Genomic DNA, 22,793 nt, shown 5'->3' with positions numbered 1-22,793 from the left:
CACACACACACACACACACACACACACACACACACACACACACACACACACACACACACACACACACACACACACACACACTCGGACCATACTGTGTTATCGGTACCTTGTATGTCTGACGCGTCACTTTCATGTAAGAATAATCTGGATTTTTTTTGTCAAATCTATTAAAAAAAAAAAGAAAAGAATGTTTCAGATTGTTTACTTCCAGTGCTGCTGGTCCAATACTGACTGACCGATGACAGTACCCCCCCACCACACACACACACACACACACACACACGCAGTTACAGACAGAAATTCACCCTCAATAAATGACGTCTAAAAACCAGAGTAAAAAAAAAAAAAGGAAAAGCAGGAAAGAAATAAACACCTAAAAAGCTTCTTTTTCTCCTCGGCGAGTTTTTACAGCTTGTTCACGTTGTCGCCTGCAGAGGAAAGACAAAATACATCCTGTTATATAAAACGCTATCAACAAGTGACGCTTTGTTTTTCCTAAATCCTATCATTCTGAATGTTTTCTAATTTATTCGAAAAGTGAAAAAATTATCTTGAATTAACCTTTTAACAAGTTTAACTGGTGTAGAAGGATATTCAATTGTTTGTTTTTTTAAACTAAACGTTATGTAACTAGTGCACATTTCTTAATAAATCTGAAGGTCAGCAAGTTAAAATAGTTCATATCCGAAAAAAATTCTGCAGTGATATTTCAACATCATCTGGAAAAAGAAGCGTTAGTACATTTTTAAGTGTATTTGTTGACTTTTAGGGTTAATTTGAAAGGAAGTTATTGGAATGTAATTGAATGTTTTAGGAAGTGTAAATTTAACATTGTGTGTCATCATTTAGAGTTAAAAAATATCATGTTACCACGTCCTGCATGATTTCATGCTTCTTTGGAAAATAAAATCTTAGTCATTTTCTTTTTTGTTTCTTTTAAACAATAAGCCGTCCTGAACAATTTGTCTGAAAATGAAGGCTTTTCTGTTAATATATTTCAAATTGATTTAATTTCCAATCCATATTAAAGAATCCACACATTTCAATCAATAATGATGATAAATTTGCTTGTTAATTACAGTTGAAGTGAGACTTTTTATTCACCAGGCTGAAGAAAAAAAAGCATGATTTAATGTAAATTAATCAGTAGGAACATGTTAATAACCTCATCAGGCGTTAGTCCCACGTATCGTATAACGTGAAAAAAACATCAGGAGGTTTGAAATTTAACCAGAAGTTCAAGTTAAATTATCCAACTGAGGTTCGTTTGATAAATAAAACATCTTTACTGACGACGTTACTCTTTTATTGTGAAACTTACTCTCTGCACAGGTGGTGGTGTACTCTGTGACCGCCTCGTCACCTGGAACACACAGGAGCAGGTCAGTGTGAACACACACACACACACACACACACACACACACACACACACACACACACACACACACACACACACACACACACACACACACACACACACACACACACACACACACACACACACACACACACACACACACACACACACACACACACACACACACACTCACTGGTCTGGTAGTAGTCGTAGACTTTGACCACGGCGGGTTTGAGGTTCCGGACCGGCTGGTCCTCCTCCAGGGTCAGCGGGTAGCTGGACGTCTCGTCCTTCTTCATCTGAAACACGTCGTCACAGTTTTTTATTCTGCTTCCACATTCGATGTGAACAAATTACAGTCAAATAAGAATATAAGCTCATTTGTGCTCGATTTCAGAAATAAATCCCATCCAATGTTTCCAGATCCAGAGCAAAGTGTTGCAGTACCGCCGGTGGCCTCAGGGGGGGCAGTGTTGAGATTAGAAACGTTTGAAATGCATTAGTGCGACTTTCTCGCTATGTTTATCCATGTTGATACAGAGTGGCGCCCTCTGCTGGACTGAAGTCCTAACACTCAGTTCTAATGATAAAATCAGCGACGTTAAGGCTTCAGTATTAATGTTTATGGTGAATTAACTAACTGGAATCATCTTTTCCAGCTTTATGACCATTTATTTCACATATAAATTGTTATAGTCGATTTTATTTATGTTTAAATTCCCTAAAATGACGAGTGTTTGAGTGTATACGTCAATCTGAGGCGGTGTGTGAAACGTAAAAGTCTGACATTTACATTTACGTATTTTGATTTTCATACTTAAGAACTAGAAGTTATACATTTATTTCTTGACTGGGATCACACTTGGTTAATTCGTGGATAAAAAGTAAAATGCTCACACGCTAGCTTAGTAGCATTAGCATCACATCCAAACTGTAATGGAGGAAATGTAATTTATTTATAGAATTTATTTATTTTTTCTATGCAAACAAAAGTTTATGTACCGCGCCACCCTTTTCTTACCCCGTCTAAGTAGATGTTGACGTAGCCATCTTCTATTTCCACTCGTTTCACTGTGCGATCGTTCTGCAGCTGCAACACACACACACACACACACACACACACACACACACACACACACACACACACACACACACACACACACACACACACACACACAAACACACACCTTGAGAAGTATGACAGAGCCTCGAGGAAGAAGAAGGACGAGAAGAAGTAGAAGAAGAAGAAGAAGACCAGCTACTGACCTCGAGGAGAGCTTGTTTGTCCAGCACGTATCCAGACAGCAGTTTGATGTTGATGATCACCATGTTGGTTTCCTCCCTCCGACCCTGATACCTGCAGAGCAGAAACACCTGATCTGTTCATATGAAGAACCAACGTATGTTCCCTCAAACTCCAGGAAAGTTTCACGATGTCTCTCCCACTTGAACGTTAGAAGCGGCTCATTGCTACACTGTGACGACAAACAGGAAGTTTATGAACCGGCAATGTAAACATATTGACTAAATTCAAACTTCCTTTATAATTTGACTTAAATAACCATGAATGTTAAAGTTAGGAGAGATAGTTGTTAGATACCTTTTTATCAGATCATTTGTCTTCAAACATGGTTAAATGAATTGAATATCAAATAAGTGACCAGGTTGACCTGACCTGCGATACCAGACTGTCAACGGTACGATACCTGACCTACGATACCAGTCTGTCAATGGTGCGATACCTGACCTACAATACCAGTCTGTCAACGGTACGATACCTGACCTACAATACCAGTCTGTCAACGGTATGATACCTGACCTACAATACCAGTCTGTCAACGGTACGACGGTACGATACCTGACCTACGATACCAGTCTGTCGACGGTACGATACCTGACCTACGATACCAGTCTGTCGACGGTACGATACCTGACCTATGATACCAGTCTGTCAACGGTACGATACCTGACCTACAATACCAGTCTGTCGACGGTACGATACCTGACCTACGATACCTGACCTACGACACCAGACTGTCGACGGTACGATGCCTGACCTACGATACCAGACTGTCGATGGTACGATACCTGACCTACGATACCAGACTGTCGACGGTACAATACCTGACTGCCACCAGGATTTTAAGCTGCGGTCGGCTGGCATCACAATTGGGGCTGGTGCTGACGGAGATGTTGAAGGCGGAGAAGTCTGCAGGAGGGGGGATGTTGTAGTGGCCAGAGATCTACACACACACACACACACACACACACGCACACACACACACACCTGAATATTAATTATTGTCTCACCACTGATTTGACTAAAAACAAGTCATTCTGATGTTTCCTTTACGTTACAATGTGTGTGTTTATTTCTGTGTGTGTGTGTGTGTGTGTGTGTGTGTGTGTGTGTGTGTGTGTGTGTGTGTGTGTACCTGTGCCAGGACGCAGCTCTGGCCCTGGGCCAGGAGGGTGTATTCTCCAGGGATCTCGCTCAGCTTCTCCTCCTGGTACAGCAACCGGTTCTTCTGATGGACGGTGAAGTCCTTGTTCAGGCCCCCTAATGATGTCACCGTCAGCGTCGTGCTTCCCTCCGGACTGTAGGTGGCAGCACCGTACTTGGCCAGGGCCTGGAGGGCCACCACCGTGTCCTGCGGAGCACCGAGGTCACTCCTGGTCTTTGAACGGGTTGGGAGCGGTGGAAAGAGGAAGTGAGGCGGCGGGGTTCTAACCTGTGTGGAGGAGAACCCTCCGTACGGGTTCTGCTGCTGAGTGAGCCAGCGCACGATGCTGGTGGAGTAATCCAGACCGCGGTCCGGCATGGCGGGCCCGGACAGCAGGGCCAGCAGCACGTAGGAGGTGATCTCCACCTCCAGGGAGTCCAGCTTCTTTCTGGAGGCTCCGGCCCGCTGCCAGTAGCGGCCGCCGGACGCTGCAGAGGCAGAGGAGGAGCTTCAGCTGGAACCTGGTTCCATCAGGATGACTCACGCAACACGTCACCAGTACGGCAACACTGACCGGCCTCATGGCGGCTCAACAACAATCCAGCGCTTGATGAATTCTGCTTCACAGCTCATGATGTCTGAACCAATCCCGTTCACCCTGGAACCTCCACCAGTTTCTACCGTCTCTCTTTAATTCGACCACCTAAGAATGAAGCGTTTGCCGCTCCCTGTTTGCGACTCGTACCGTCAGTGGTGGACTTGTGGTGCAGCAGCGTGACCAGTTTGCTCCTCATCTCCTCGTCCCCGGCCAGCGTGAAGGTGTAGGACAGCAGGGCGCTGGTGTACAAGTTGTCCATCTGAGCGCCCGCCGCAACCTTCAGACAGTTCAGGCAGTTCTGCAAGACGGGATCCTGGGGGGGGGGAATACAATCAAAATGCTCACATCATCAGTCAGAATCAAGGCGGACATCTCTGAGGCGAGGAGCCTCACCGCCGTGCCGTTGTCCAGCTCCAGGAAGGCAGCGGTGATGTAGGCCGTCAGAGACACGTCGTCGCTCACTCCCCCCTGAAGGAAGCACAGCAGCCAATCACTGAGCTGCTCGGCGGCATCACACGGCTCCTCAAGGCTTTTGGAGGCCGGGTCGGGTTACCTTCATCTCGTTGTGGAAGAGTTTCCCCACGGACTGAATGCAGCCGTCCGGCCGCTGCAGTCTGGCCAACCACATCCTGGCCTGGTGGACGTGCTTCAGATCCACGAAGATGAACGGAGCGGCACCGCTGAAGGACTTCATCACGAAGGCAGTGAGCCTGGAGAGGACAGAACCCAGCCGTGTTAAGAAACCCGCAGTTTGTGCCGAATTCGGAGGCACCAGTCATTTAATGACAGGAATCCACATGAACCTGGATCTTCTGAACATGTTGCAGGACAAAGAAACCGTCACATGCGTCACATGGGTTCTGCAGCAGGTTCAGGTTCTGCAGCAGGAGGTGAATTTACATTTTACATGCTGGAAAGAAAGATTTAAGGAGCTTATGGGCTTTGTAGCACCGAGGAGAACTGACTGACACACACACACACACACACACACACACACACACAGAGTCGTGTCCAAGTTTTAAACTTGGACACGACGGCGCTCTCAGTGAGTGGAGGTGCTATTTTAAATGATTTGGACACGTTTCATCCAGGCCTGGGTAATGTGACTGAACACTTTCTCCCCACCACAAACACACTCCCACACACACACACACACACACACACACACACACACACACACACACACACACACACACACACACACACACACACACACACACACACACACACACACACACACACACACACACACACACACACACACACACACACACACACACACACACACACACACACACACACACACACACACACACACACACCAACTGCCAAACTGCCCAGCAGCCTTTCAAAACAGCCCAAGGTTTGTTAAATCCCCCCAGGCACTGCGCTTTAAGCCCATTAAATCCAAATATTAAGATTTTCTGGCAGGTTGCTCATAAAGTAAATTATTAGGATGCACGCTGGTGCCAAATAGAGAGGACACACACACACACACACACACACACACACACACACACACACACACACACACACACACACACACACACACACACACACACACACACACACACACACACACACACACACACGTGTGTGGGTTTGGGTTTTGTTCGCTCGTCACACAAAGTGTGAGATCTGAGCTGAAAATTATTTAGTTGAACAGCAAGGCTCCAGATAAATGTTTTTAAATGCTTCTAAAAGCGATGATGCAACCGCAGCCCAGCAGCAGTTATTCGGCCCAGAATGGCGTTCTCATTATCTCCACATTTACAAGTCATCAGAAGCGCTGCCGCCGCCGCCGACAGGTGAGCACGTTGGAGAACCACAGCAGACACTGGAGGACACCTCCAGCATCGCACACAGAACCCCCCCCCCCCCCCCCCCCCCCCGTCAACATGCAACATGGTCCAGGGACTACAGTAAACACACTGGCGTCATGCAGTCCCGTCACTCACCAGGTGTTTCCAGACTTGTCGCTCTTCCCAAAAGCGCTGTACGAACCGTCGGCGTGCTTGTAGGTGAGCTCCCTCTGATACCCTGCACACAAAGCACTGGGTCAGTTCTGCTCCTGGAATACATGGTCCTTATATATATATATATATATATATATATATAAAGTGCTGTTTAAAAAAAAGTGTTATATAAAAGGAGGGAGGAAAGAGACGGTGATTTGGTGTGGGGTTAGTTTTCGTCTCACCGCTCTCCAGGAAGCGCACGGCCTTGTCCAGGATGTTCTTGGTCAGCTGTCCGGTGCTCTTCAGGTAATTGAGGATGAAGATGTTTGGGGCGAACAGCAGCATGTTCTGCTCGCCGCAGCCGTACGGCATGGCCAGCAGCTTGTCCAGGTTCTGCATGGCGCGGCCCATCAGGTCGCCTGAGGAACGTCACGCACAGGTTCATAGTCACACTTTTACGCCAAAAAAAAAAAATCCCCCCAAAACAAAACAGAAAAAAAAACATGGTCGACTCCAGCAGTGTATATATTCTGCTGTCTTCTTCTGAACTTCTCCTCAGTTTCACTATCAATAACTAAAACTGTTGGACACACAGTCAAAGACGGGATCAAACACTAACCTTTTTTTTTTTTTTTCTGATTTTACATTCACTGTAGAAAAAAGATCAAATGAAATGTCTTCATATTTCTAGACATAATGCTTAGTTGTATGTACATCCTCACATATTTACGTCTTACTGTATTATATTGAATCTTCCTGGAGTCAATTTAAGTTCAACTTCAATTTTTTTTATTTTTAATTATTAGAATCGATTCAGAACAGAACAGCAGCTCTTAAAACATAAAGTTTGAAACGCAGCTGACACTGTTCAGCCTGGCGAGGCCATTTCATCCCGTGGAAAGCTACGGAGGTCAGCGACGCGGCTCCGTGAGGACCAACTGACCTACGACGGAGACGCTGGCTCTGGCCGATCCCTCCACAAACAGCTCGGGCATCAGCAGGGAAACCTTCTTCTCCACCGGACCGTCTGACCACCAACCGGGGACACAAAGAGATGTCAGCGCCACGCAGTTTAACAACACGTCTCCCGTCATGTGGGGGTGAATTTAGAGTTAAAAGTTACTCAGAGTTACAGGAAGTACGTCAATATGCATTGAGAGCATGAATGTGTCCTGAGACCCCCTTTTAGAGGACAAGTTACCTCAACACAGCCCAATCTAATCACACCAGATCCTAAAACGCCAAATAAGCAGTCTGTCATTACAGTCGGGTGTTTTTGCAGAAGGTCCTAAAACATGGAGGGTGGGTAGGGGTGGATGGGGGGGGGCTGGGAGTGGAGACCCCCCCTGTGTTCCAGTACAGGTGCACACTCACCTGCAGGGCAGAGGAGGGCATTGTGACTGACCATCTGTGGAGTTCCTTCAGCCTAGTGGAGAGAAAATCAAACACTGACAACAATACTGACTCTGTGTGTGTGTATGTGTGTGTGTGTGGGGGGGGGGCATGGTTACTGACCTCCACCAGCAGGTTCCGGACCACCGTGTCCACCTGGCCAACATCGGGCACCGTGGCCACCTCGTTTCCACACAGCAAGTCGGTCTTCAGGGCCTCGGCACTCACCTTCACATCCACTTTACCTGCACGCACGCGCACACACGCGCACACACACGCACACACACGCACACACACACACACACACACACACACACACACACACACACACACACACACACACACACACACACACACACACACACACACACACACACACACACACACACACACACACACACACACACACACACACACACACACACACACACACACACACACACACACACACACACACACACACACACACACACACACCTCAGCTTCCCTCCTCTTCACCCTCATTAATCCCTGTTTGTTAGCTTATTACCACCACCCCTCTCTGTCCCCCCCCACCCCCCTTCACGTGGAGGACAGATCACCCCCCCTGGGGAGCGGCGGTTTCGGAGGGTTTCGTCAGAGATGCTACCTGACTTGTTAGTACAAGTGATTGTCAGCATTCTGCTAACGGGAGTTAAGAGAAGCCAGACTTGACATTCATCACAGCCTCTCCTCCATCCCGCCTGACAGGAGCTGACGGGGGCTGATGGGGGGCTGAAGGGAACGCTCTGCTTTCAGGCCGGGCGGCGGCGGCTTGGTTCACAGCGCTACAGACGCAGCGGCTGTCAGCCCCCCTAATAAGGATTAATTAGCCCGTTCAGATTAGACGGAAACGAACAGCATCAGTATTCTGCTGCCGAGACGTGAGAATTCCACCGTGTTGTTGGGTGTTCCAACACTGTGGAACATCATGTTTCCTGGTGGTAATGAGGGGCTGACAGCAGAGCGGGGACTAGTTTATTCCACCACTCAGTATGAGTGAGCGGAGCAGAAACAACAAATCACCACATTTTACAACAAAAATAAATCATTGCTTTAATGAGGGTTTTCTTCTTTTTTACATTTATTAATCCATTGAAAAGTAAATCAATCTAAAACAAATGACTGAAGGATATCTCAAAAAATGATTTAAATCATTTAGTTATATATTTTTTTATTAGGCTCGTAAAAATTTACCTCCACTAAGAAGTTACCGGTGCTGAACTGAACCATCGCAGAACAGGTTCATCATTACCGTTAATTGACTAAACCAATTCCTGCGTGTTAAATTGTTCATCTTGTGACTTCATTAGGACTGGACAGCCATAGCCACTATAGTATTCCAGTCATCTCTAAAGCAGGTGCTGGTGTGTGAAGAGAGGCGGGTCCTACCGAGGGCGGTGGGAGTCACGATCCAGGAGAAGGTCCGGCTCTCCTCCGCACACAGGCAGATCTCGTAGAGGCAGCCGTCACACTTTCTGGAGGCGTACTGGTCAGAGTCGGCCAGGGTCACTTCAACCTGCGTGAAAAACAAACTCCGTTTCAGGGAAAACTTTCCTCAGTCCTACAGGTTCTTCTGATTATGGCACAATATGAGGGGAAACTTGGGATACCGATATGGGGTCCCATACTGCATTACGTGACGTCTGCGTGAGCCGAGCGAACCTGTAGCCAGGCGCTACAGGCTGTGCTTGGCTCACTGCAGACTGAGTTGAATAAATGAGGTTTTATGGCAAGCAGCTAATGGTTAGTACTCGTACTTTAAAAAAGTGGCATCAGTGCAGCCCGAGATAAAATCCATTAGCATTTGTGGTTAGCATGGCGGCTAAAGCAGCCCTTCCTGGGATGATGACGGTGAAACACAGAGCCGTTCCAGGACGTTTACCATGATGCACTTGGAGAGGTAATTGAAGACGGTGGCTTTGAGCGTGAACACTTCCCCCCGGATGACGGAGTAGGGCAAAGTGAGGCTGACGAAGAATGGCTGGAAGGCGGTGAGTCCGGTGTTGGGCGCCACGCCGAAGCCCGCCGAGGAGACGCAGAAGGCGCCGGCGGCCCATTTAGTGATGGTGTCGGGGACGATTTTCTCCAGAGTCGCAGAGCCGTCGTCGCTATTCACACAGAACATCATCACCTTCTTTAACAAGGAATTGGAAGGGTTGCCGTCTTCAAATGGTGTAAATTGACATTTTCCTCGTATCACAAGTTTTTTTTTAAGTAAAAAAGAACTGCGTTTGTCATTTTTTTAAGGTTATGATAAATAAACAAGAAAATGGTCAATGATAAAATAATCCTTAAGAAATTAATGTACAATTAAATGATGAAATGAGCTCATGTGCAAAAATGTTTCAACAATTTCAAGCTATAAGTTATTTCTACACTTCCTGCAAGCTAAAAAGCTTTTTGTTATCCTACATTGAGAAAATGGTCACGTATAATGGCAATAAAAAAAGTTGAATTAATCAGGAAAACTATTTCCTGATTGATCCAACAAGAATCCAACAAAAAATCCAACCAAAAAAAAAAGCCTGATGTGTTCCAGTGTGGAAAAAAGTCTCAATGAGTCTAAAGATGAACATCAGATTCAAGTCAATAATAGCATGAGTTGTGACATTATTAGAAAAACAATAAAATTATTATTATTAGGAAACCCAAATCAACCCACCAGAGTTGGGCTACTGTTGATGGATTACCAGACTAGAAGTCACACGAGCAGAGATATACGTCAGAATAAACAATACTGATTTGAAGACCAGGACTATTTGCTCATCTCTCTGTGGACATTTAGTAAAGAGGTTAATACTAGAAGACTTTCAACGACTCAAATTCACCTCATTAGGAAACACACACTACCGCACTACTCAGACACGCGGTCTAAATCCATTATATGACAAGTAATTATTACCCCACAGTAACTAGGTCCCAGATCCAGGTCTCCGGGAAGAACGTTCTGACGGTCTCCTTTTTCTCCCCGTCTTTACCTTTCAGCACGCCGCTTGTGCCCTGTGGCATCATGTTGGCCATTGGCATAAGAGGAGAGTCTACCGCATCTAGGAATACGTGGATAAAGACAAACAAACACAAAGAGTCGTTACATTATTTTACTTACCCAACAGAAACCAGCTCCCAGATCCATGTCTCAGGGAAGTATGTTCTAAGAGTCTTCTTGGTCTTTTGTACTGGGTCTCCAACAGGCATGGCATCAGCTTTGAATTCAACCCCGCCTTGAATGTCCGAGTATTCGACTAAACAAAGTTTACAATGTCACAGCATGCCTCTGACGTATATAGATATGAATGGAGAGCGGAGTGAGAGAGTACCAGGGGCTCCAGAACATACCGTCATAGAGAAACATTTCATGGCAGTTGTGCGGTCTTTTCACATCAGAGTTCGTCATGAGTTTGACCCCAATGACCTTCAAGTGGACACAAAGAGAAAGACAACTATGGAAAAAGTACATATCAAGTTATTTACAGAACACAGTTTCATTATTATTGAAGATACAGGGCAAAAACGACCAAATACCGCATTTTCCAAACTATAAGTAGCTTTTTCTTGATACAGGTTTAGCTGGTCTTATTTATCAAGATAAAACAGCAAACACCATCAGGGACCACTAGGTGTCATTGTATGACACTAGACGTTAGTTGTGTCTGAACTTGGCAAAGATAAATGAGTCCTATACATTCAGTGCAACTTCTATATGTAATTGTCTTTATGATGTATTTGTTGACAGTAGCAATTGGTACTCGGATACGACTTATAGTACAGAAAATACGGTAAGTAGACACAGAAAACACACAATAATCATTGACAGAAGCATCAATCTGACACAAAAACATGGTGAAAATATAAAGAACTGCAGACTTTCTACCTCAAAGACTCCATAAACGTCGTGCTTGTTATCGACTGGTCCAAAGGGCATGATGGAGCGCTTGGCCCGGTCTTCCAGTTCAGGCAAGGGAACCGGAAAGGGCAGGCAGGGGTAGGGCTCAAAGTCAGACACTTCGCCGGGGTATCCAGACAGCTTGTCGATGGGCAGCTGGCTGAACACCTGAAGCAACAACACACAAAGGTTGACGGTGCAAAGTTTACCAGAGGCTCGTCCTGATGGTCATCGAGTTGCCTCGTCCTTCAGAACACCTTCCAAGGATCAAAATAACATCAACAAATAACATTATGTAGGTTAAAAAGAAAAGCCTCAACACAATTCTTATATTATCAAAAAAGACAGAAGGAATCCTTCATAATCTTGCATTTCTTAATTTATATAAACATAATGCAAAACCTCAAAATCAGCATAGATTTTTTTTTTTTTTTTACACAATCAAATATTTTGTACCTTTAAATGTCTTTTTTCACTCATTTGAAGCTTTCCTGTTAGCAAGACCACTCAGAAATTACATAGGATACAAAGAAACATATATTCTTGTCATACATTTGACATTTTTTTAAAATGCCAAACTTCTGTTTCCCAACTTGCAGGATGAAATGGTTGAATCCATCTAAGTGAACTCTAAGGAAAAAATATTTCATATTTTCCCTACAAAGCAGCTAAGCCGGGTGATAAAGGGTTTACCCTCCAATACTTTGATTATTGGTGAGGGAGATCACAAATTCTATGCCTGTTTTTAGAAAGCCAAGCCTTTTGTTTTCCGCCGTCCTGCTTTATCCTTCGGTGATCAGCCTTTAAAGTTAACCGAGCTTAAGGCAACTGAACATTTGCACCATGTAGTGAGCAACAAGTCATTACAGGGCTCTTTAAAAAACAAAAAAACAAAAAAACTACAACCCTGTTTCTCGTCCGTCTTCACAAAACACAAACGGTGCATGTTTTGATGAAATTAGTCCCAAAGAGTCCACTGGTCAGAATAGGTCATGTGATTTATATGTCGTTGCCCCTGCTGCCTGTAACCTCTTCCTATCAATTAAAAGTATTTCTTGCTGTTGCTCCTGCCATTTTCAAGTGAAAACACAGTTTGTGTTTTTGTTTCAGGAAAGTTTCACATTTACATGGCAGCATTTTGAAAAACTATGTAGTTTTCATGTTGGGTGCAGCTCATTGTTTTTGTAATTAAACCACATACACGTGTGAGCACAGAACAATACCGGTACACTATAAACAATAACAATTGGAGCACACAAATATTCGCATGGACAGACAACCAAGTTGTTTTTTTTAATTCCGGGTGAATGGACTATAAAAAAGTTGTTGTTATCGTCCATCCAGATGAACTATCTGCTAAGGCTGCGGTGTCGCGGCAGGGTTTCCCTGTCAACAAGGAGGGTTTCCACAAAGCGTTGTTTGCATTTTCAAAAAGTTGCACTTTCAGTGGCTCTGAGCACCGTTGTGTAAACGGACACTGAAAACGCAACGGACGTTTTGAGTTTTCACTTGAAGTCGCCATGGAAACAGAGGCTCCGGTTGGCAGGGCCATTAGACTCAATGACGCTTTTAACAAAAACGAAATACTTGAACACCAAAGCTGCATTCTGCTCTGATTATAGCTGTACTTCTTTAAGGGTAATTGTATTCAATACCATGTCTGGTTTTTCCAGATATCTGTAACTCAAAGCGAGTGCACTGAGCCATGGTGTTGGTCACGTTGACCAGAACAGAACAGAACACGGGTCATACGTAATCCACAGTGACTTCCTGCTCCTTCTTCAGCAGCAGCACACTCTGGTCCACGGCTCTGACGGAGCACAGGGATCCTGGGTGGGCCTGCAGGGTCATGGTGGTCTTCTCCGCCGGGAGCTGCTGGACGGACGAGAACTTCAGCGAAACCTGCCCAGGAAAGCACGGAGACGGGGAAAGAGTGGTGAGAGCTGGAACGGTGCGAAATCCCGCCGGGGTGTTCTGCTGCAGAGGCCAGCTCCACCTTGTTGTTGAGGCACAACTGGACAGGGAAGTTCTGGCTGTCGGCCACACCCTCCCCACCGGGCATCACCGTGTAGACCACCACCTGGGCGAACGGAGCCAGGTTGGCCACCTGAGCCAGTGGGATATTCAACTCTCCGGTGTTGACTGGGACACGACACACACAGAGACAAACGCGTCATATAGCAACTCAGGAAAACGTGCAGCTCCACAGTTTTTAGTTCCCATAACATTTTGTTTACCACTTCCTGCTTTAACAGCCACCGGGATCTGGCCATGCTGTACAATCGTGCCTTTAGACAGCACCTATTGAAAGAAGCACAACGGAATACATTTGGGAAAAAAAACAAAACCTTTGCCAAGAACATGCCAAAGGAGTTTAACACTTTCGCAAACTGCAGCATTTTCTAACAAAGAGTATCATGTGCGTGTAAGACAGTGAGGAAACCAGGAGGACATGGACGATGGAAAAAGTGACTGGAGGTCCATCGGTACGTACCAGGTAGAAGAAGTCGAGGACCTCCTGTCCCGTTTTCAGCTCGTTTCCTTGGATGATGTACTGTGCGTGCACTGCCGCCTCCTTGTCGCAGGAGAACCTGCGGCTGATTTGCTTCAGCTTCAGAAAGCTGCTGCTCTTGGAGTAGAAGGCCTCGACATTGTGGTGTGCCGATCTGTATTCTGGCCGGCGCAGGTTGGGCACGTACTGATCGTTGTCACTGGAGTTCCTTGATGCTGCCTGTTGATGAAAAGCAAAGGTTCATCCTCAGGAACGCACCTTGATCCAGTCAAATGCACGCCGTCACTGCACTCTTAGATCATTTAGTGAACTCACTGTCAGATGCACTGAGTTCTTCCATTTGGAAGTGTCCAGAGAGAACGGCGCCATGCCTCTGGAGTCGGTGACCAGCGTCAGCTTCTGCTCGTTATGTGCGCTCAGGTACACCGGCTCAGCAGCGACGGGTTTGTTATCCGGACCGACGACTTTCACCTGCATTCAGTCAACAAGTTTTTCTCAGCCTTTCAACGGGGGGTGAAACCAGTTCCAAGAGTGTACCATTAGCACTATTTAAAGGACCAGTACAAGTACCAGTACTCACCTTTACATACTTGCTGATAGAGAGTGCCGATACGAGTACTTATTAAAAAAGTACTTTCCTTAACTCCTTTAGGAAGCCTCCCAACACCTTTCCTCAACTCCTTTAGGCAGTCTCCGAACACCTTTCCTAACTTCTTTAGGAAATCTCCTAACAGCTTTCCTCAACTCCTTTAGGCAGTCTCCGAACACCTTTCCTAACTCCTTTAGGAAGCCTCCTAACACCTTTCCTCAACTCCTTTAGGCAGTCTCCGAACACCTTTCCTAACTCCTTTAGGAAGCCTCCTAACACCTTTCCTCAACTCCTTTAGGCAGTCTCCGAACACCTTTCCTAACTCCTTTAGGAAGTCTCCGAACACCTTTCCTAACTCCTTTAGGAAGCCTCCTAACACCTTTCCTCAACTCCTTTAGGCAGTCTCCGAACACCTTTCCTAACTCCTTTAGGAAGCCTCGTTCTTTTCTAGAACTTTTCCTTTCTCTTTCTGCTTCACGGGGCAAGTGTTGTTTGTTTACTTCCCAGAATGCATTGTGCTCTCCCCTGTCCTCTCCCCCCACCTGCTAGAAAGACAGTCTGGTAGTGGAGCGAGACCACCGATGGCTTGTTGGGTCCAGCTCAGAGTTCAGGGGAGACTCGCCCAAGTGAAAGTTTTCCCCTAAAGAGAACACTGGCCGGGATCAAACTGGGCAATGGGAATTCGCCCCAACTTGGCAAACCAACATGTGAAATGTTGATCTAGGTGATCTTGAGCGGTAGTTACGTAAACCTGTCAGGTAAAAGGAGAGGGATTACCTTTCCCTCAAAGGGGATGCCAGACTTGTATGAATCAGATACGTCTTCAAAGGTGACGGTCCGGATGTCGCTGCTGAAGCTGCTCTTCCCGGTTCCCTTGAGAACGACCCCTGGGGGGCAGTAATGAGCAGCCCTGGTTAGAAACCAGCCCCGCAGGCTAAACGCCTCACCTGTCATCCGGCCCTCTCACCTGTGCCGTACTCCTCCATCTCAGCAGTCACAGTGAAAGTGTCAGAATACATGTCGTTGTCCAGGGCGAACACCGTCAAGTTCACAGTCTGTGTGACGCATCCACTTTTATCCGTCTGGAGGAAAAATAACACAAGTCAAGTAGAAGGAACTAGAAACGTGAAGTACAAGTTCTGCTCTTTGAATACCCACCTGGAGTTCATAAGTACTGCAGATGTCCTTTACCCTGGAGTGAGAGTACCAGAAGAAACGGGTACCACCTCGACAGAACTCTGCTTTGATTGAACCGATAACCGGCTTCCCGTAGGTGTATCTGGAGGCAAGAACGCTTCAACGTCAACGTGTAAATACAGACAGACTCATTTCCTTCAAGCGGTGACGACACTGGCATAATGTATGCGGAGAGAAACAGTCAATCTGAAAGAAAACATGGAAAACTGCGAGAACTCTCAATAAAGAAAACCTGGCCGACGGCTGCTAAAAACCACTAAGGAGTCCAGAGCACAGCACAACAAGAGATGTTCACCACTCACTTTCCACAGATCTTGAGGTTTGCCTCCTGGTCCAGGATGCTGATCACGCTGGGCAGCTGGACCTTCACCTCATACTTCGGCAAAACTAAAGCAAAGAAAGAAAAAAAAGGAAGAATTGAGCTGAAATTCAGTGTGTGGTTAAATAAGACGTGGCTTCATCCGTCCTGTGAGCGGGTCGCACCGTATTCTTTGATCTGGAAGTTGTGGGAGACGTGCTCTCCCTTGTCAGTGGTGGCAGTGATGGTGTACGTTCCCTGCTCGGCCTCAGGGATGACGGGGTGGGACAGGTCCAGGATGCCGCCGCTGATGGTCTGGTCCAACCACTGGGCGATGCGGTTTGAGCTGGGATCCTTTATGTGATAAACAGAGATACACATTTACTGAAGTACACTCCTTTCTTTATTAAAGTTGCTCTATTTACAACAGTCATTATTTCTTCTGTCGCCTAACAGCTTCTGATGCTTGCAAACAACCAAATTTAGCAGAAAATGACAAGATTGGAGCTTTTTAAGAGGTTGAACTGTTCTTACCTTGAGCGCCACATCCTGGTACTGAAAAGAAAAGAAACAACTGATTATAGCTTATTTAATGTTCAGGACTTTGTAATGTCTAACATGCTACAGGTAATTGGCTGAGTGAAAATGTTATCATTTTTATTTTAATTATAGTGGAGAAACATTTTAGCCACTCTGCTAAAGTTAGTCCTCATTAAGTAGAACACTTAAAAGATTAAATTAATATATTTTCAATAAATGTTACTGCAGTGGTAGCGATTTATCAGAAATTCAACGGTTTTAGTAAATGTAGGGAATGAGGTCAGAGAAAACTGATAAATATATAAAAATATCTTGTAATGCAGTAGTAAAAAAACAAACTGTTGTACTGCACTCAATCTTTTTAAAACAATAAATAAATAACTTCAGATACCAATATAAACTACAATAATTAAGCAGCCCTAGTATAATATTGATATACCATTTAAATATTTTCCTAGTCTGGAGGTAATAGATAGATATAAAGATAGAAATAAAGCTTGTATGTTTGGCCTTGACAAACTGCAGTCTTACACCCCTGGACTCCATTTTCCGTTCACTGCGTTTGAAAAACCTGCCATATTAAAAAAATAAATAAATAGAATAAAAAAGATTGTGAATAACCAGACCTGGTTTGTTTTTATTGACTTCAGAGGACAGGCTAAATGAATATTCCTGTAATTACCTGATCCAACACTGTGTTTGTCTTCAGTCAGTCAAACACTGGATCAATCTGGCATTGAGTGAAATTTTAAAAGGCTTCCGCATTTAAATCGGTCCCTCCATTTAGAGAACCGTAATCTCCATAAAATACGAGCGTTTCCGGGCTTAAACAAGCTGCAAAACGTCTGAAAGGGGCCGATCATGGTTGACAATGAGACGTCTCCATTGCGGTGGTCGGAAAAACCCCCGAGCCGCTGTTGATTCAGGTGTTTGGGTCAAACGCAGTTTGTGCCAAATGAACTCTGACAGCATGTTTATCACACGACGCCACGCTGCGCTTCACTCCCACGCCGTCCTCAGAATCAACAAACAGCCTCCAAACAAACCTCCCACTCTCCCCAACCAAAATAGACCCGGAGCTCGTCTGCAGGACGAGGATTCAGCCGTTCATCACTCACCACTCGAGGCACCGGGACGAAGGCCGTGTCCATGGAGACGATCCGGAACCTCACTTGAAGGAAGGGGGAGGGAAATTATATCAGAAACCAATCAAATGGGAAACACCTCCTGATGTGGAGCAGCGTTCCTGGGAATGGTTTTCAACAGAGGAATTAATGGACAATATGGGGATGCAGGGTACCGATACTGGCATCGGGTATCATAAAAGTGGAATCGGGGCGTCCCTGATTTAACCCTTTAAGTGACCTCAATTACGATTTCCTCTTTTTTTTCTCTCTTTTTTTTTTTACACTTCTTTCAAACTGACAGATTGATCAAGTTCTGATGACATTAAATCATCGGCCGATAAGTTCATCTTTATTCATGTATTTACTTAGTGAAGCTTGTTTCCGCTTTGAATTTCAGCTTCTGAGTTTAAACTTCCCACACTCATTTATTTTCCTCTTTGTTTGACTTCATATATTGAAGATTTTAAGGTAAACAAATGCAGCTTTCAAATGTAAAACAGCTGAATTCACTTAAAGGAATAACGCCCCGTTTACATGACCACATAATTAAAATGAGAACAATGAGGTTTTCACACTGCGTATAAAAGCATCAAATAATCAGATTACATTTAATGAAGAGATTTAAATCATTTTTTTATATGGAATTAAATCTCTGCAAACACAAATTTCATGCAAAATCCACCAAACGAAATAAATAAAGTCTGACTGATTGAAAATGGCCTAATAAAATATGAATACGCCTCATTTCCACTCGAGATCTTTCTGCAGAGTTGGCACACACCGACTCTTGAGGAAATTACCATTTTAAAGCATTAAATACACAATTCCTCCGGCAGCGAAGTGCCGCCTCAGCATTCTGCAGGAGTCAGAAGTAGTTAGAAATGTGCAGAGCAGAGAGTTTGGGAGTGCAGCTCACCCGTCTGCCCCGGCTTGTAGATGGGTTTATCCGTCTGCACCAGGTGGATGAAGGCCGGCGGCACCAGGAGGATCCGGGTCGTCTTGCTCAGGGTCTGGCTCTCGCCCTTCACCTGTATCTGGATCGTGGCCACAGTGTTCCTGCTCACTGGCGGAACCTGAAAACAAACAGGTCAACGTAGGAAACGTGGCTGAAAACCTAGAAAATCTAGAAATGAGATCTATACAGTAAAGTCTACAGATCTATACAGTAAAGTCTACAGAAACTTCCCTCTGACCCGGAGTCCCTTTATAGAATTTGTACGTTTCCTCGCTCAAGAATTCACCTTGAAGCCAGTAGTACTGAGTTACAGCTATTTTTATAACACTGTTAAAACATCACTTTTAGACTTTTGGTGTAAGTTTATCTTCTGAAGACGCTGTCCTGTCTCGGTTGTTTTTCCTCTTAAACATCTGTTAATGATGATGGATTAAAAAAAGAACCGGCCTGACTTTAGAGTAACTTCATCAATGTGATATTGAGCAACTGCAGCTCTGTTTCCAGCTGCGTCATTCTCCCAGAACACATGTTTTCACTTGCTAATGGTGCTGCTGTTGCATAACAGAGGTGGGGCGGGGCGGGTTGGGGGGTGGGGGGGTGGGGGGGCAGTTTGAGAGAGGGTGGGGGGAGGGGTTCTCAGGTAGAGGGTCTCGTCTTGGAGAAAGCCACCTTTGTTGGCTGGCGGAGCAAAGCTGGGAGGAACCTGGTGAAACTCCAGCCTACGGCCACGGGGCTGGTCAGGTTGGGGGGGGGGTCAATACGGAGGGTTGCATAACAGCCAGCAGTGTGGGGGAGTAATACACCGCTGGCATTGGCAGCCTCAGTGGTGGCGCCGGCTGGATAATTAGGTAGGTGTGGATGCCAGGCTGAGGTGGGTGGAAGTGGAGTGGGGTTGGGGGTGGGGGTGGGGGGAGAGGGGGTTGTTATAGAGGCCGTATTTAAGCAGACCTGGAAGTTGAGGCAGTGGTAGAAGTCCTGCTTCACGGACTGGTCCAGCAGGACGAGCTTCTCAGAGGACAGGTCCAGGGAGACGGAGACGACCAGGGGCTCGGTGGGGGCGTGGACCTGGACACACAGCGTCTCCTGCTTCCCCGCCGTCACCCGCGAGCTCACCGTCAGCAGATATATACTGCCAGAGCAAAAGCACACGCGTCAAACCAAACACAGCTTGGAACAATCAACTGTTTCACGTCATTAGTGAATCGTCAACATTAACTAAACGTCTCGTTTCATGAGGTTCTCTGAATCTGCACTTTGAAACTCTGAACACAGATTTGTTTAGTTCAAAATCAACCATTTATCATATTTTCTCCCATTTATTTCATTGCTTGGCTTTAAATATATATACAGACATATATCAAAGCATACAAAAAAAAAACCACAGAACTAAGTGACATACAGAATATATATTTTGTTGTTGCTGATGATACGGACAAGAACAACCAATTACCGTAATTTTTAGACTATAAGTCACTTCATATATTTTTTGTTGTTGTTTGGCTGAGAAGTGACTTAATGTGAAAATATACTTATAAATACCATTTCTGACCACTATATGTCACTGTATGATGGCAGAATGTTGCTACAGAATCCCAGAAAAACCTCCAGTAGTAGTGCATTCGACTGACACCGTGAGAAAAACATCTCTAAAAATTTAAAATCTTCACACCAGAAAATAAATCAAATTGATGATATGTACTGTATAGAATGGATTCAGAGTAACCGAACATCTGGACATGGAGGAATATACAATTTCTTTCCCCGCTTTTTTTTTTTTTTTTGGCAAATGTGACTTCTAATGCAGAAAATACGGTAGTCTTCAACTTGTTGAAAATTGGTTTATTTACGTACGACAGGTCGGGTGTTCTAAACAATCCAGTTTGAAGAGTCTGAATCTCATTGAAATAATGTGTCTGTGTTTAAAGAGTGAGACTAAGTCTGGATTCAAGAACTGAAGTCTGATCAAAAATGGTAAAAACCCGATAAAGAGTCCTGCTTGTGTGAATAAAGTTCAAATCAAACTTTAAAATTAGGTTTAATGTCAGTCTGATGTGGTTTAAAAGGCCAGATTGAGTGTTGAAATCCAGTGTTCAAAGTGAATTCATATTTTAATAGCAATAAACCAGTAAAAAGAAATGAAGCTACAAGCCATCTAATAAAAAAAAAGAATATATATTTGACTGTATTCATACAGATGTAGTCGATCCTTCAGCAAGCGCCCCCGGGGAAAAAAACAAAAAAACATGTCATGTTATCTGAGTTCATTTTGATTGTCAGAAGAATAAATGAACCATGAAATAGTAAAGTTAATTTCCAAACCCTTTGAAAGACATTTGGATGCCGACAGCGAGCAGTTACATAATCCAGGCTGGATCAATATTCTGATCGATTTTTCAATAGATCATCCGGATCTGCTTGGCGGGAAAAGCGGCTGAACGGGAATAAACCTGCAGGACGTGAGAAACTGACCGTAACACCGGCTTCATGCTGTGAGATGGAAGAAATGAGAACAGACTCAATCTGAATGAGTTGTTTTCACACTGGATTAAATCATCTGCTTCACCGAGCAGCTTGAAGCGAGACGATGAGGCTAGTGTCAAATTACAGGTACGTGGTGCCGGAAAATGAGAAATAAGCAGGAAAAATAAAGAACTATTGGATGGGAAATGTGTACATTTCTTCTAAATCACTGCGTGTTTTCTCTAAAATAAAGCAATAGTACTGAGATGGATTTAAAAAACTTTTTTTTTTATCATCATAGGACTGATTTTCAGACCAACATGCCTTGCACATGGGTCAGGAAATGTTTGTTTGACTGCATTGATGAGGAAAACCTTCCTGCAGGGGCTGCATCAGTTTGTGTTTGAGGAATCTGTATTCTCACTGTGACTCTTTAAAAAGCCTCTCCAGCAGATTAAATAAAGGGAGAAACAATAAAAGAAAAAAAGAAGATACATAGAGGATATATTAGTTGCCCTTTAAGTAAGAGATCAGAGTATTTCTTTCCAAAATGACATGTGCAGATTAAAATTGGAAACGCAGCTTTACTACAAATGTGTTTTTAATGTAAATTGCACACTGGGGTCTGTTGAGGATCTGGATTCTGCCCCCCACCGGGGCAGTTAGAGGCTGCTTGGCACTCTGGGCCACTGCTGCTGCCAATGAGAAATAAAGGACACATTTAATTGAGTTTTAGTGGCGCTGCTAGGAATATTGATGACTCTGAATCCCAAACTATGAAAGCAACCGGAGTCACGACCACACAAGCTGCAGCGCAAGGGCAACAGAACCAAAGGTCACGACTTTATCGCCAGACGATCGTGTGTTTGGCTTCAAAGCTCGAGGAGACGAAGGCAGAGCGGAGCGGAGCGGCGCTCACAGCTCCAGTGGGAATGTTCAGCAGATTTGTTTACTGGTGAGCAGGTTATTCATCAAATGGTGCTAAATGGTACCAGATGGCACACACACGGTTTCTGTCCTGATTGCATAACACGGTCCTCAGGCCAAACACTGCGGCGGTCCCACAACAATCCCACGGTGTGTGTGTGTGTGTGTACAGACCCAAACGTGCGCCATCTCACAAATACTTTGCAGGATGTCATTCTTTAAAGCAAAACCAACAACAGCAGCAACCAAAATCACACTTGATGTGTGCAGCGGTGCGTCTTTGGCACCAGCCGCTGTGACGCACGACGCAAACCTCTGCACACAAACAAACATACAAACAAACAAACAAATGCAACCGTTTTGGTTTTTTTTCCCCCTTGCATGCAGAACGTCGCACTCACGTGTCGTTGAGGTGAGCCGCGGTCAGCGCGGGAAGGAGGGCCGACGCCAGGAGCGCAGCGAGCATTTGCAGGAGCGGGGCCATGGCTGCAGGAGAGACTGGCTGGATGCAGTGTCTGTGCTCAGGAGGACGCAC

General features: G+C 45.1%; 1 protein-coding gene across 2 annotated transcripts; it reads right to left on the bottom strand.

Annotated features, from left to right (window-relative positions):
- Positions 1-3: 3 nt before the first annotated feature.
- LOC308135204 (alpha-2-macroglobulin) lies at positions 4-22,793 on the bottom strand. Of its 2 annotated transcripts, none has more exons than XM_080503081.1 (36): positions 22,660-22,793; positions 19,820-20,000; positions 18,833-18,989; positions 17,908-17,960; positions 16,784-16,804; positions 16,435-16,603; positions 16,254-16,338; positions 15,913-16,033; positions 15,722-15,836; positions 15,532-15,641; positions 14,481-14,636; positions 14,148-14,384; positions 13,891-13,954; positions 13,650-13,795; positions 13,406-13,555; positions 11,642-11,821; positions 11,107-11,182; positions 10,877-11,012; positions 9,653-9,878; positions 9,160-9,286; positions 7,873-7,994; positions 7,732-7,783; positions 7,301-7,384; positions 6,600-6,776; positions 6,358-6,439; positions 4,953-5,109; positions 4,793-4,867; positions 4,547-4,712; positions 4,090-4,289; positions 3,793-4,008; positions 3,482-3,600; positions 2,624-2,714; positions 2,379-2,447; positions 1,551-1,656; positions 1,322-1,363; positions 4-428 (listed from the first exon to the last, which is right to left on the bottom strand). In XM_080503081.1, exons 1-36 carry the CDS (start codon positions 22,740-22,742, stop codon positions 406-408), a joined length of 4,374 nt encoding a protein of 1,457 aa, XP_080359207.1. In that variant the 5' UTR covers positions 22,743-22,793; the 3' UTR covers positions 4-405. The 2 variants fall into 2 exon arrangements, with proteins under 2 accessions (XP_080359207.1, XP_080359206.1); XM_080503080.1 differs by lacking the exon at positions 10,877-11,012 and adding an exon at positions 10,673-10,817.

Source organism: Blennius ocellaris, assembly GCF_963422515.1.
Source record: "Blennius ocellaris genome assembly, chromosome: 2".
Taxonomy (NCBI): Eukaryota; Metazoa; Chordata; class Actinopteri; order Blenniiformes; family Blenniidae; genus Blennius; species Blennius ocellaris.
Note: the sequence above shows the minus strand (reverse complement) of the source record. Positions and strands in the feature narration are given on the sequence as shown.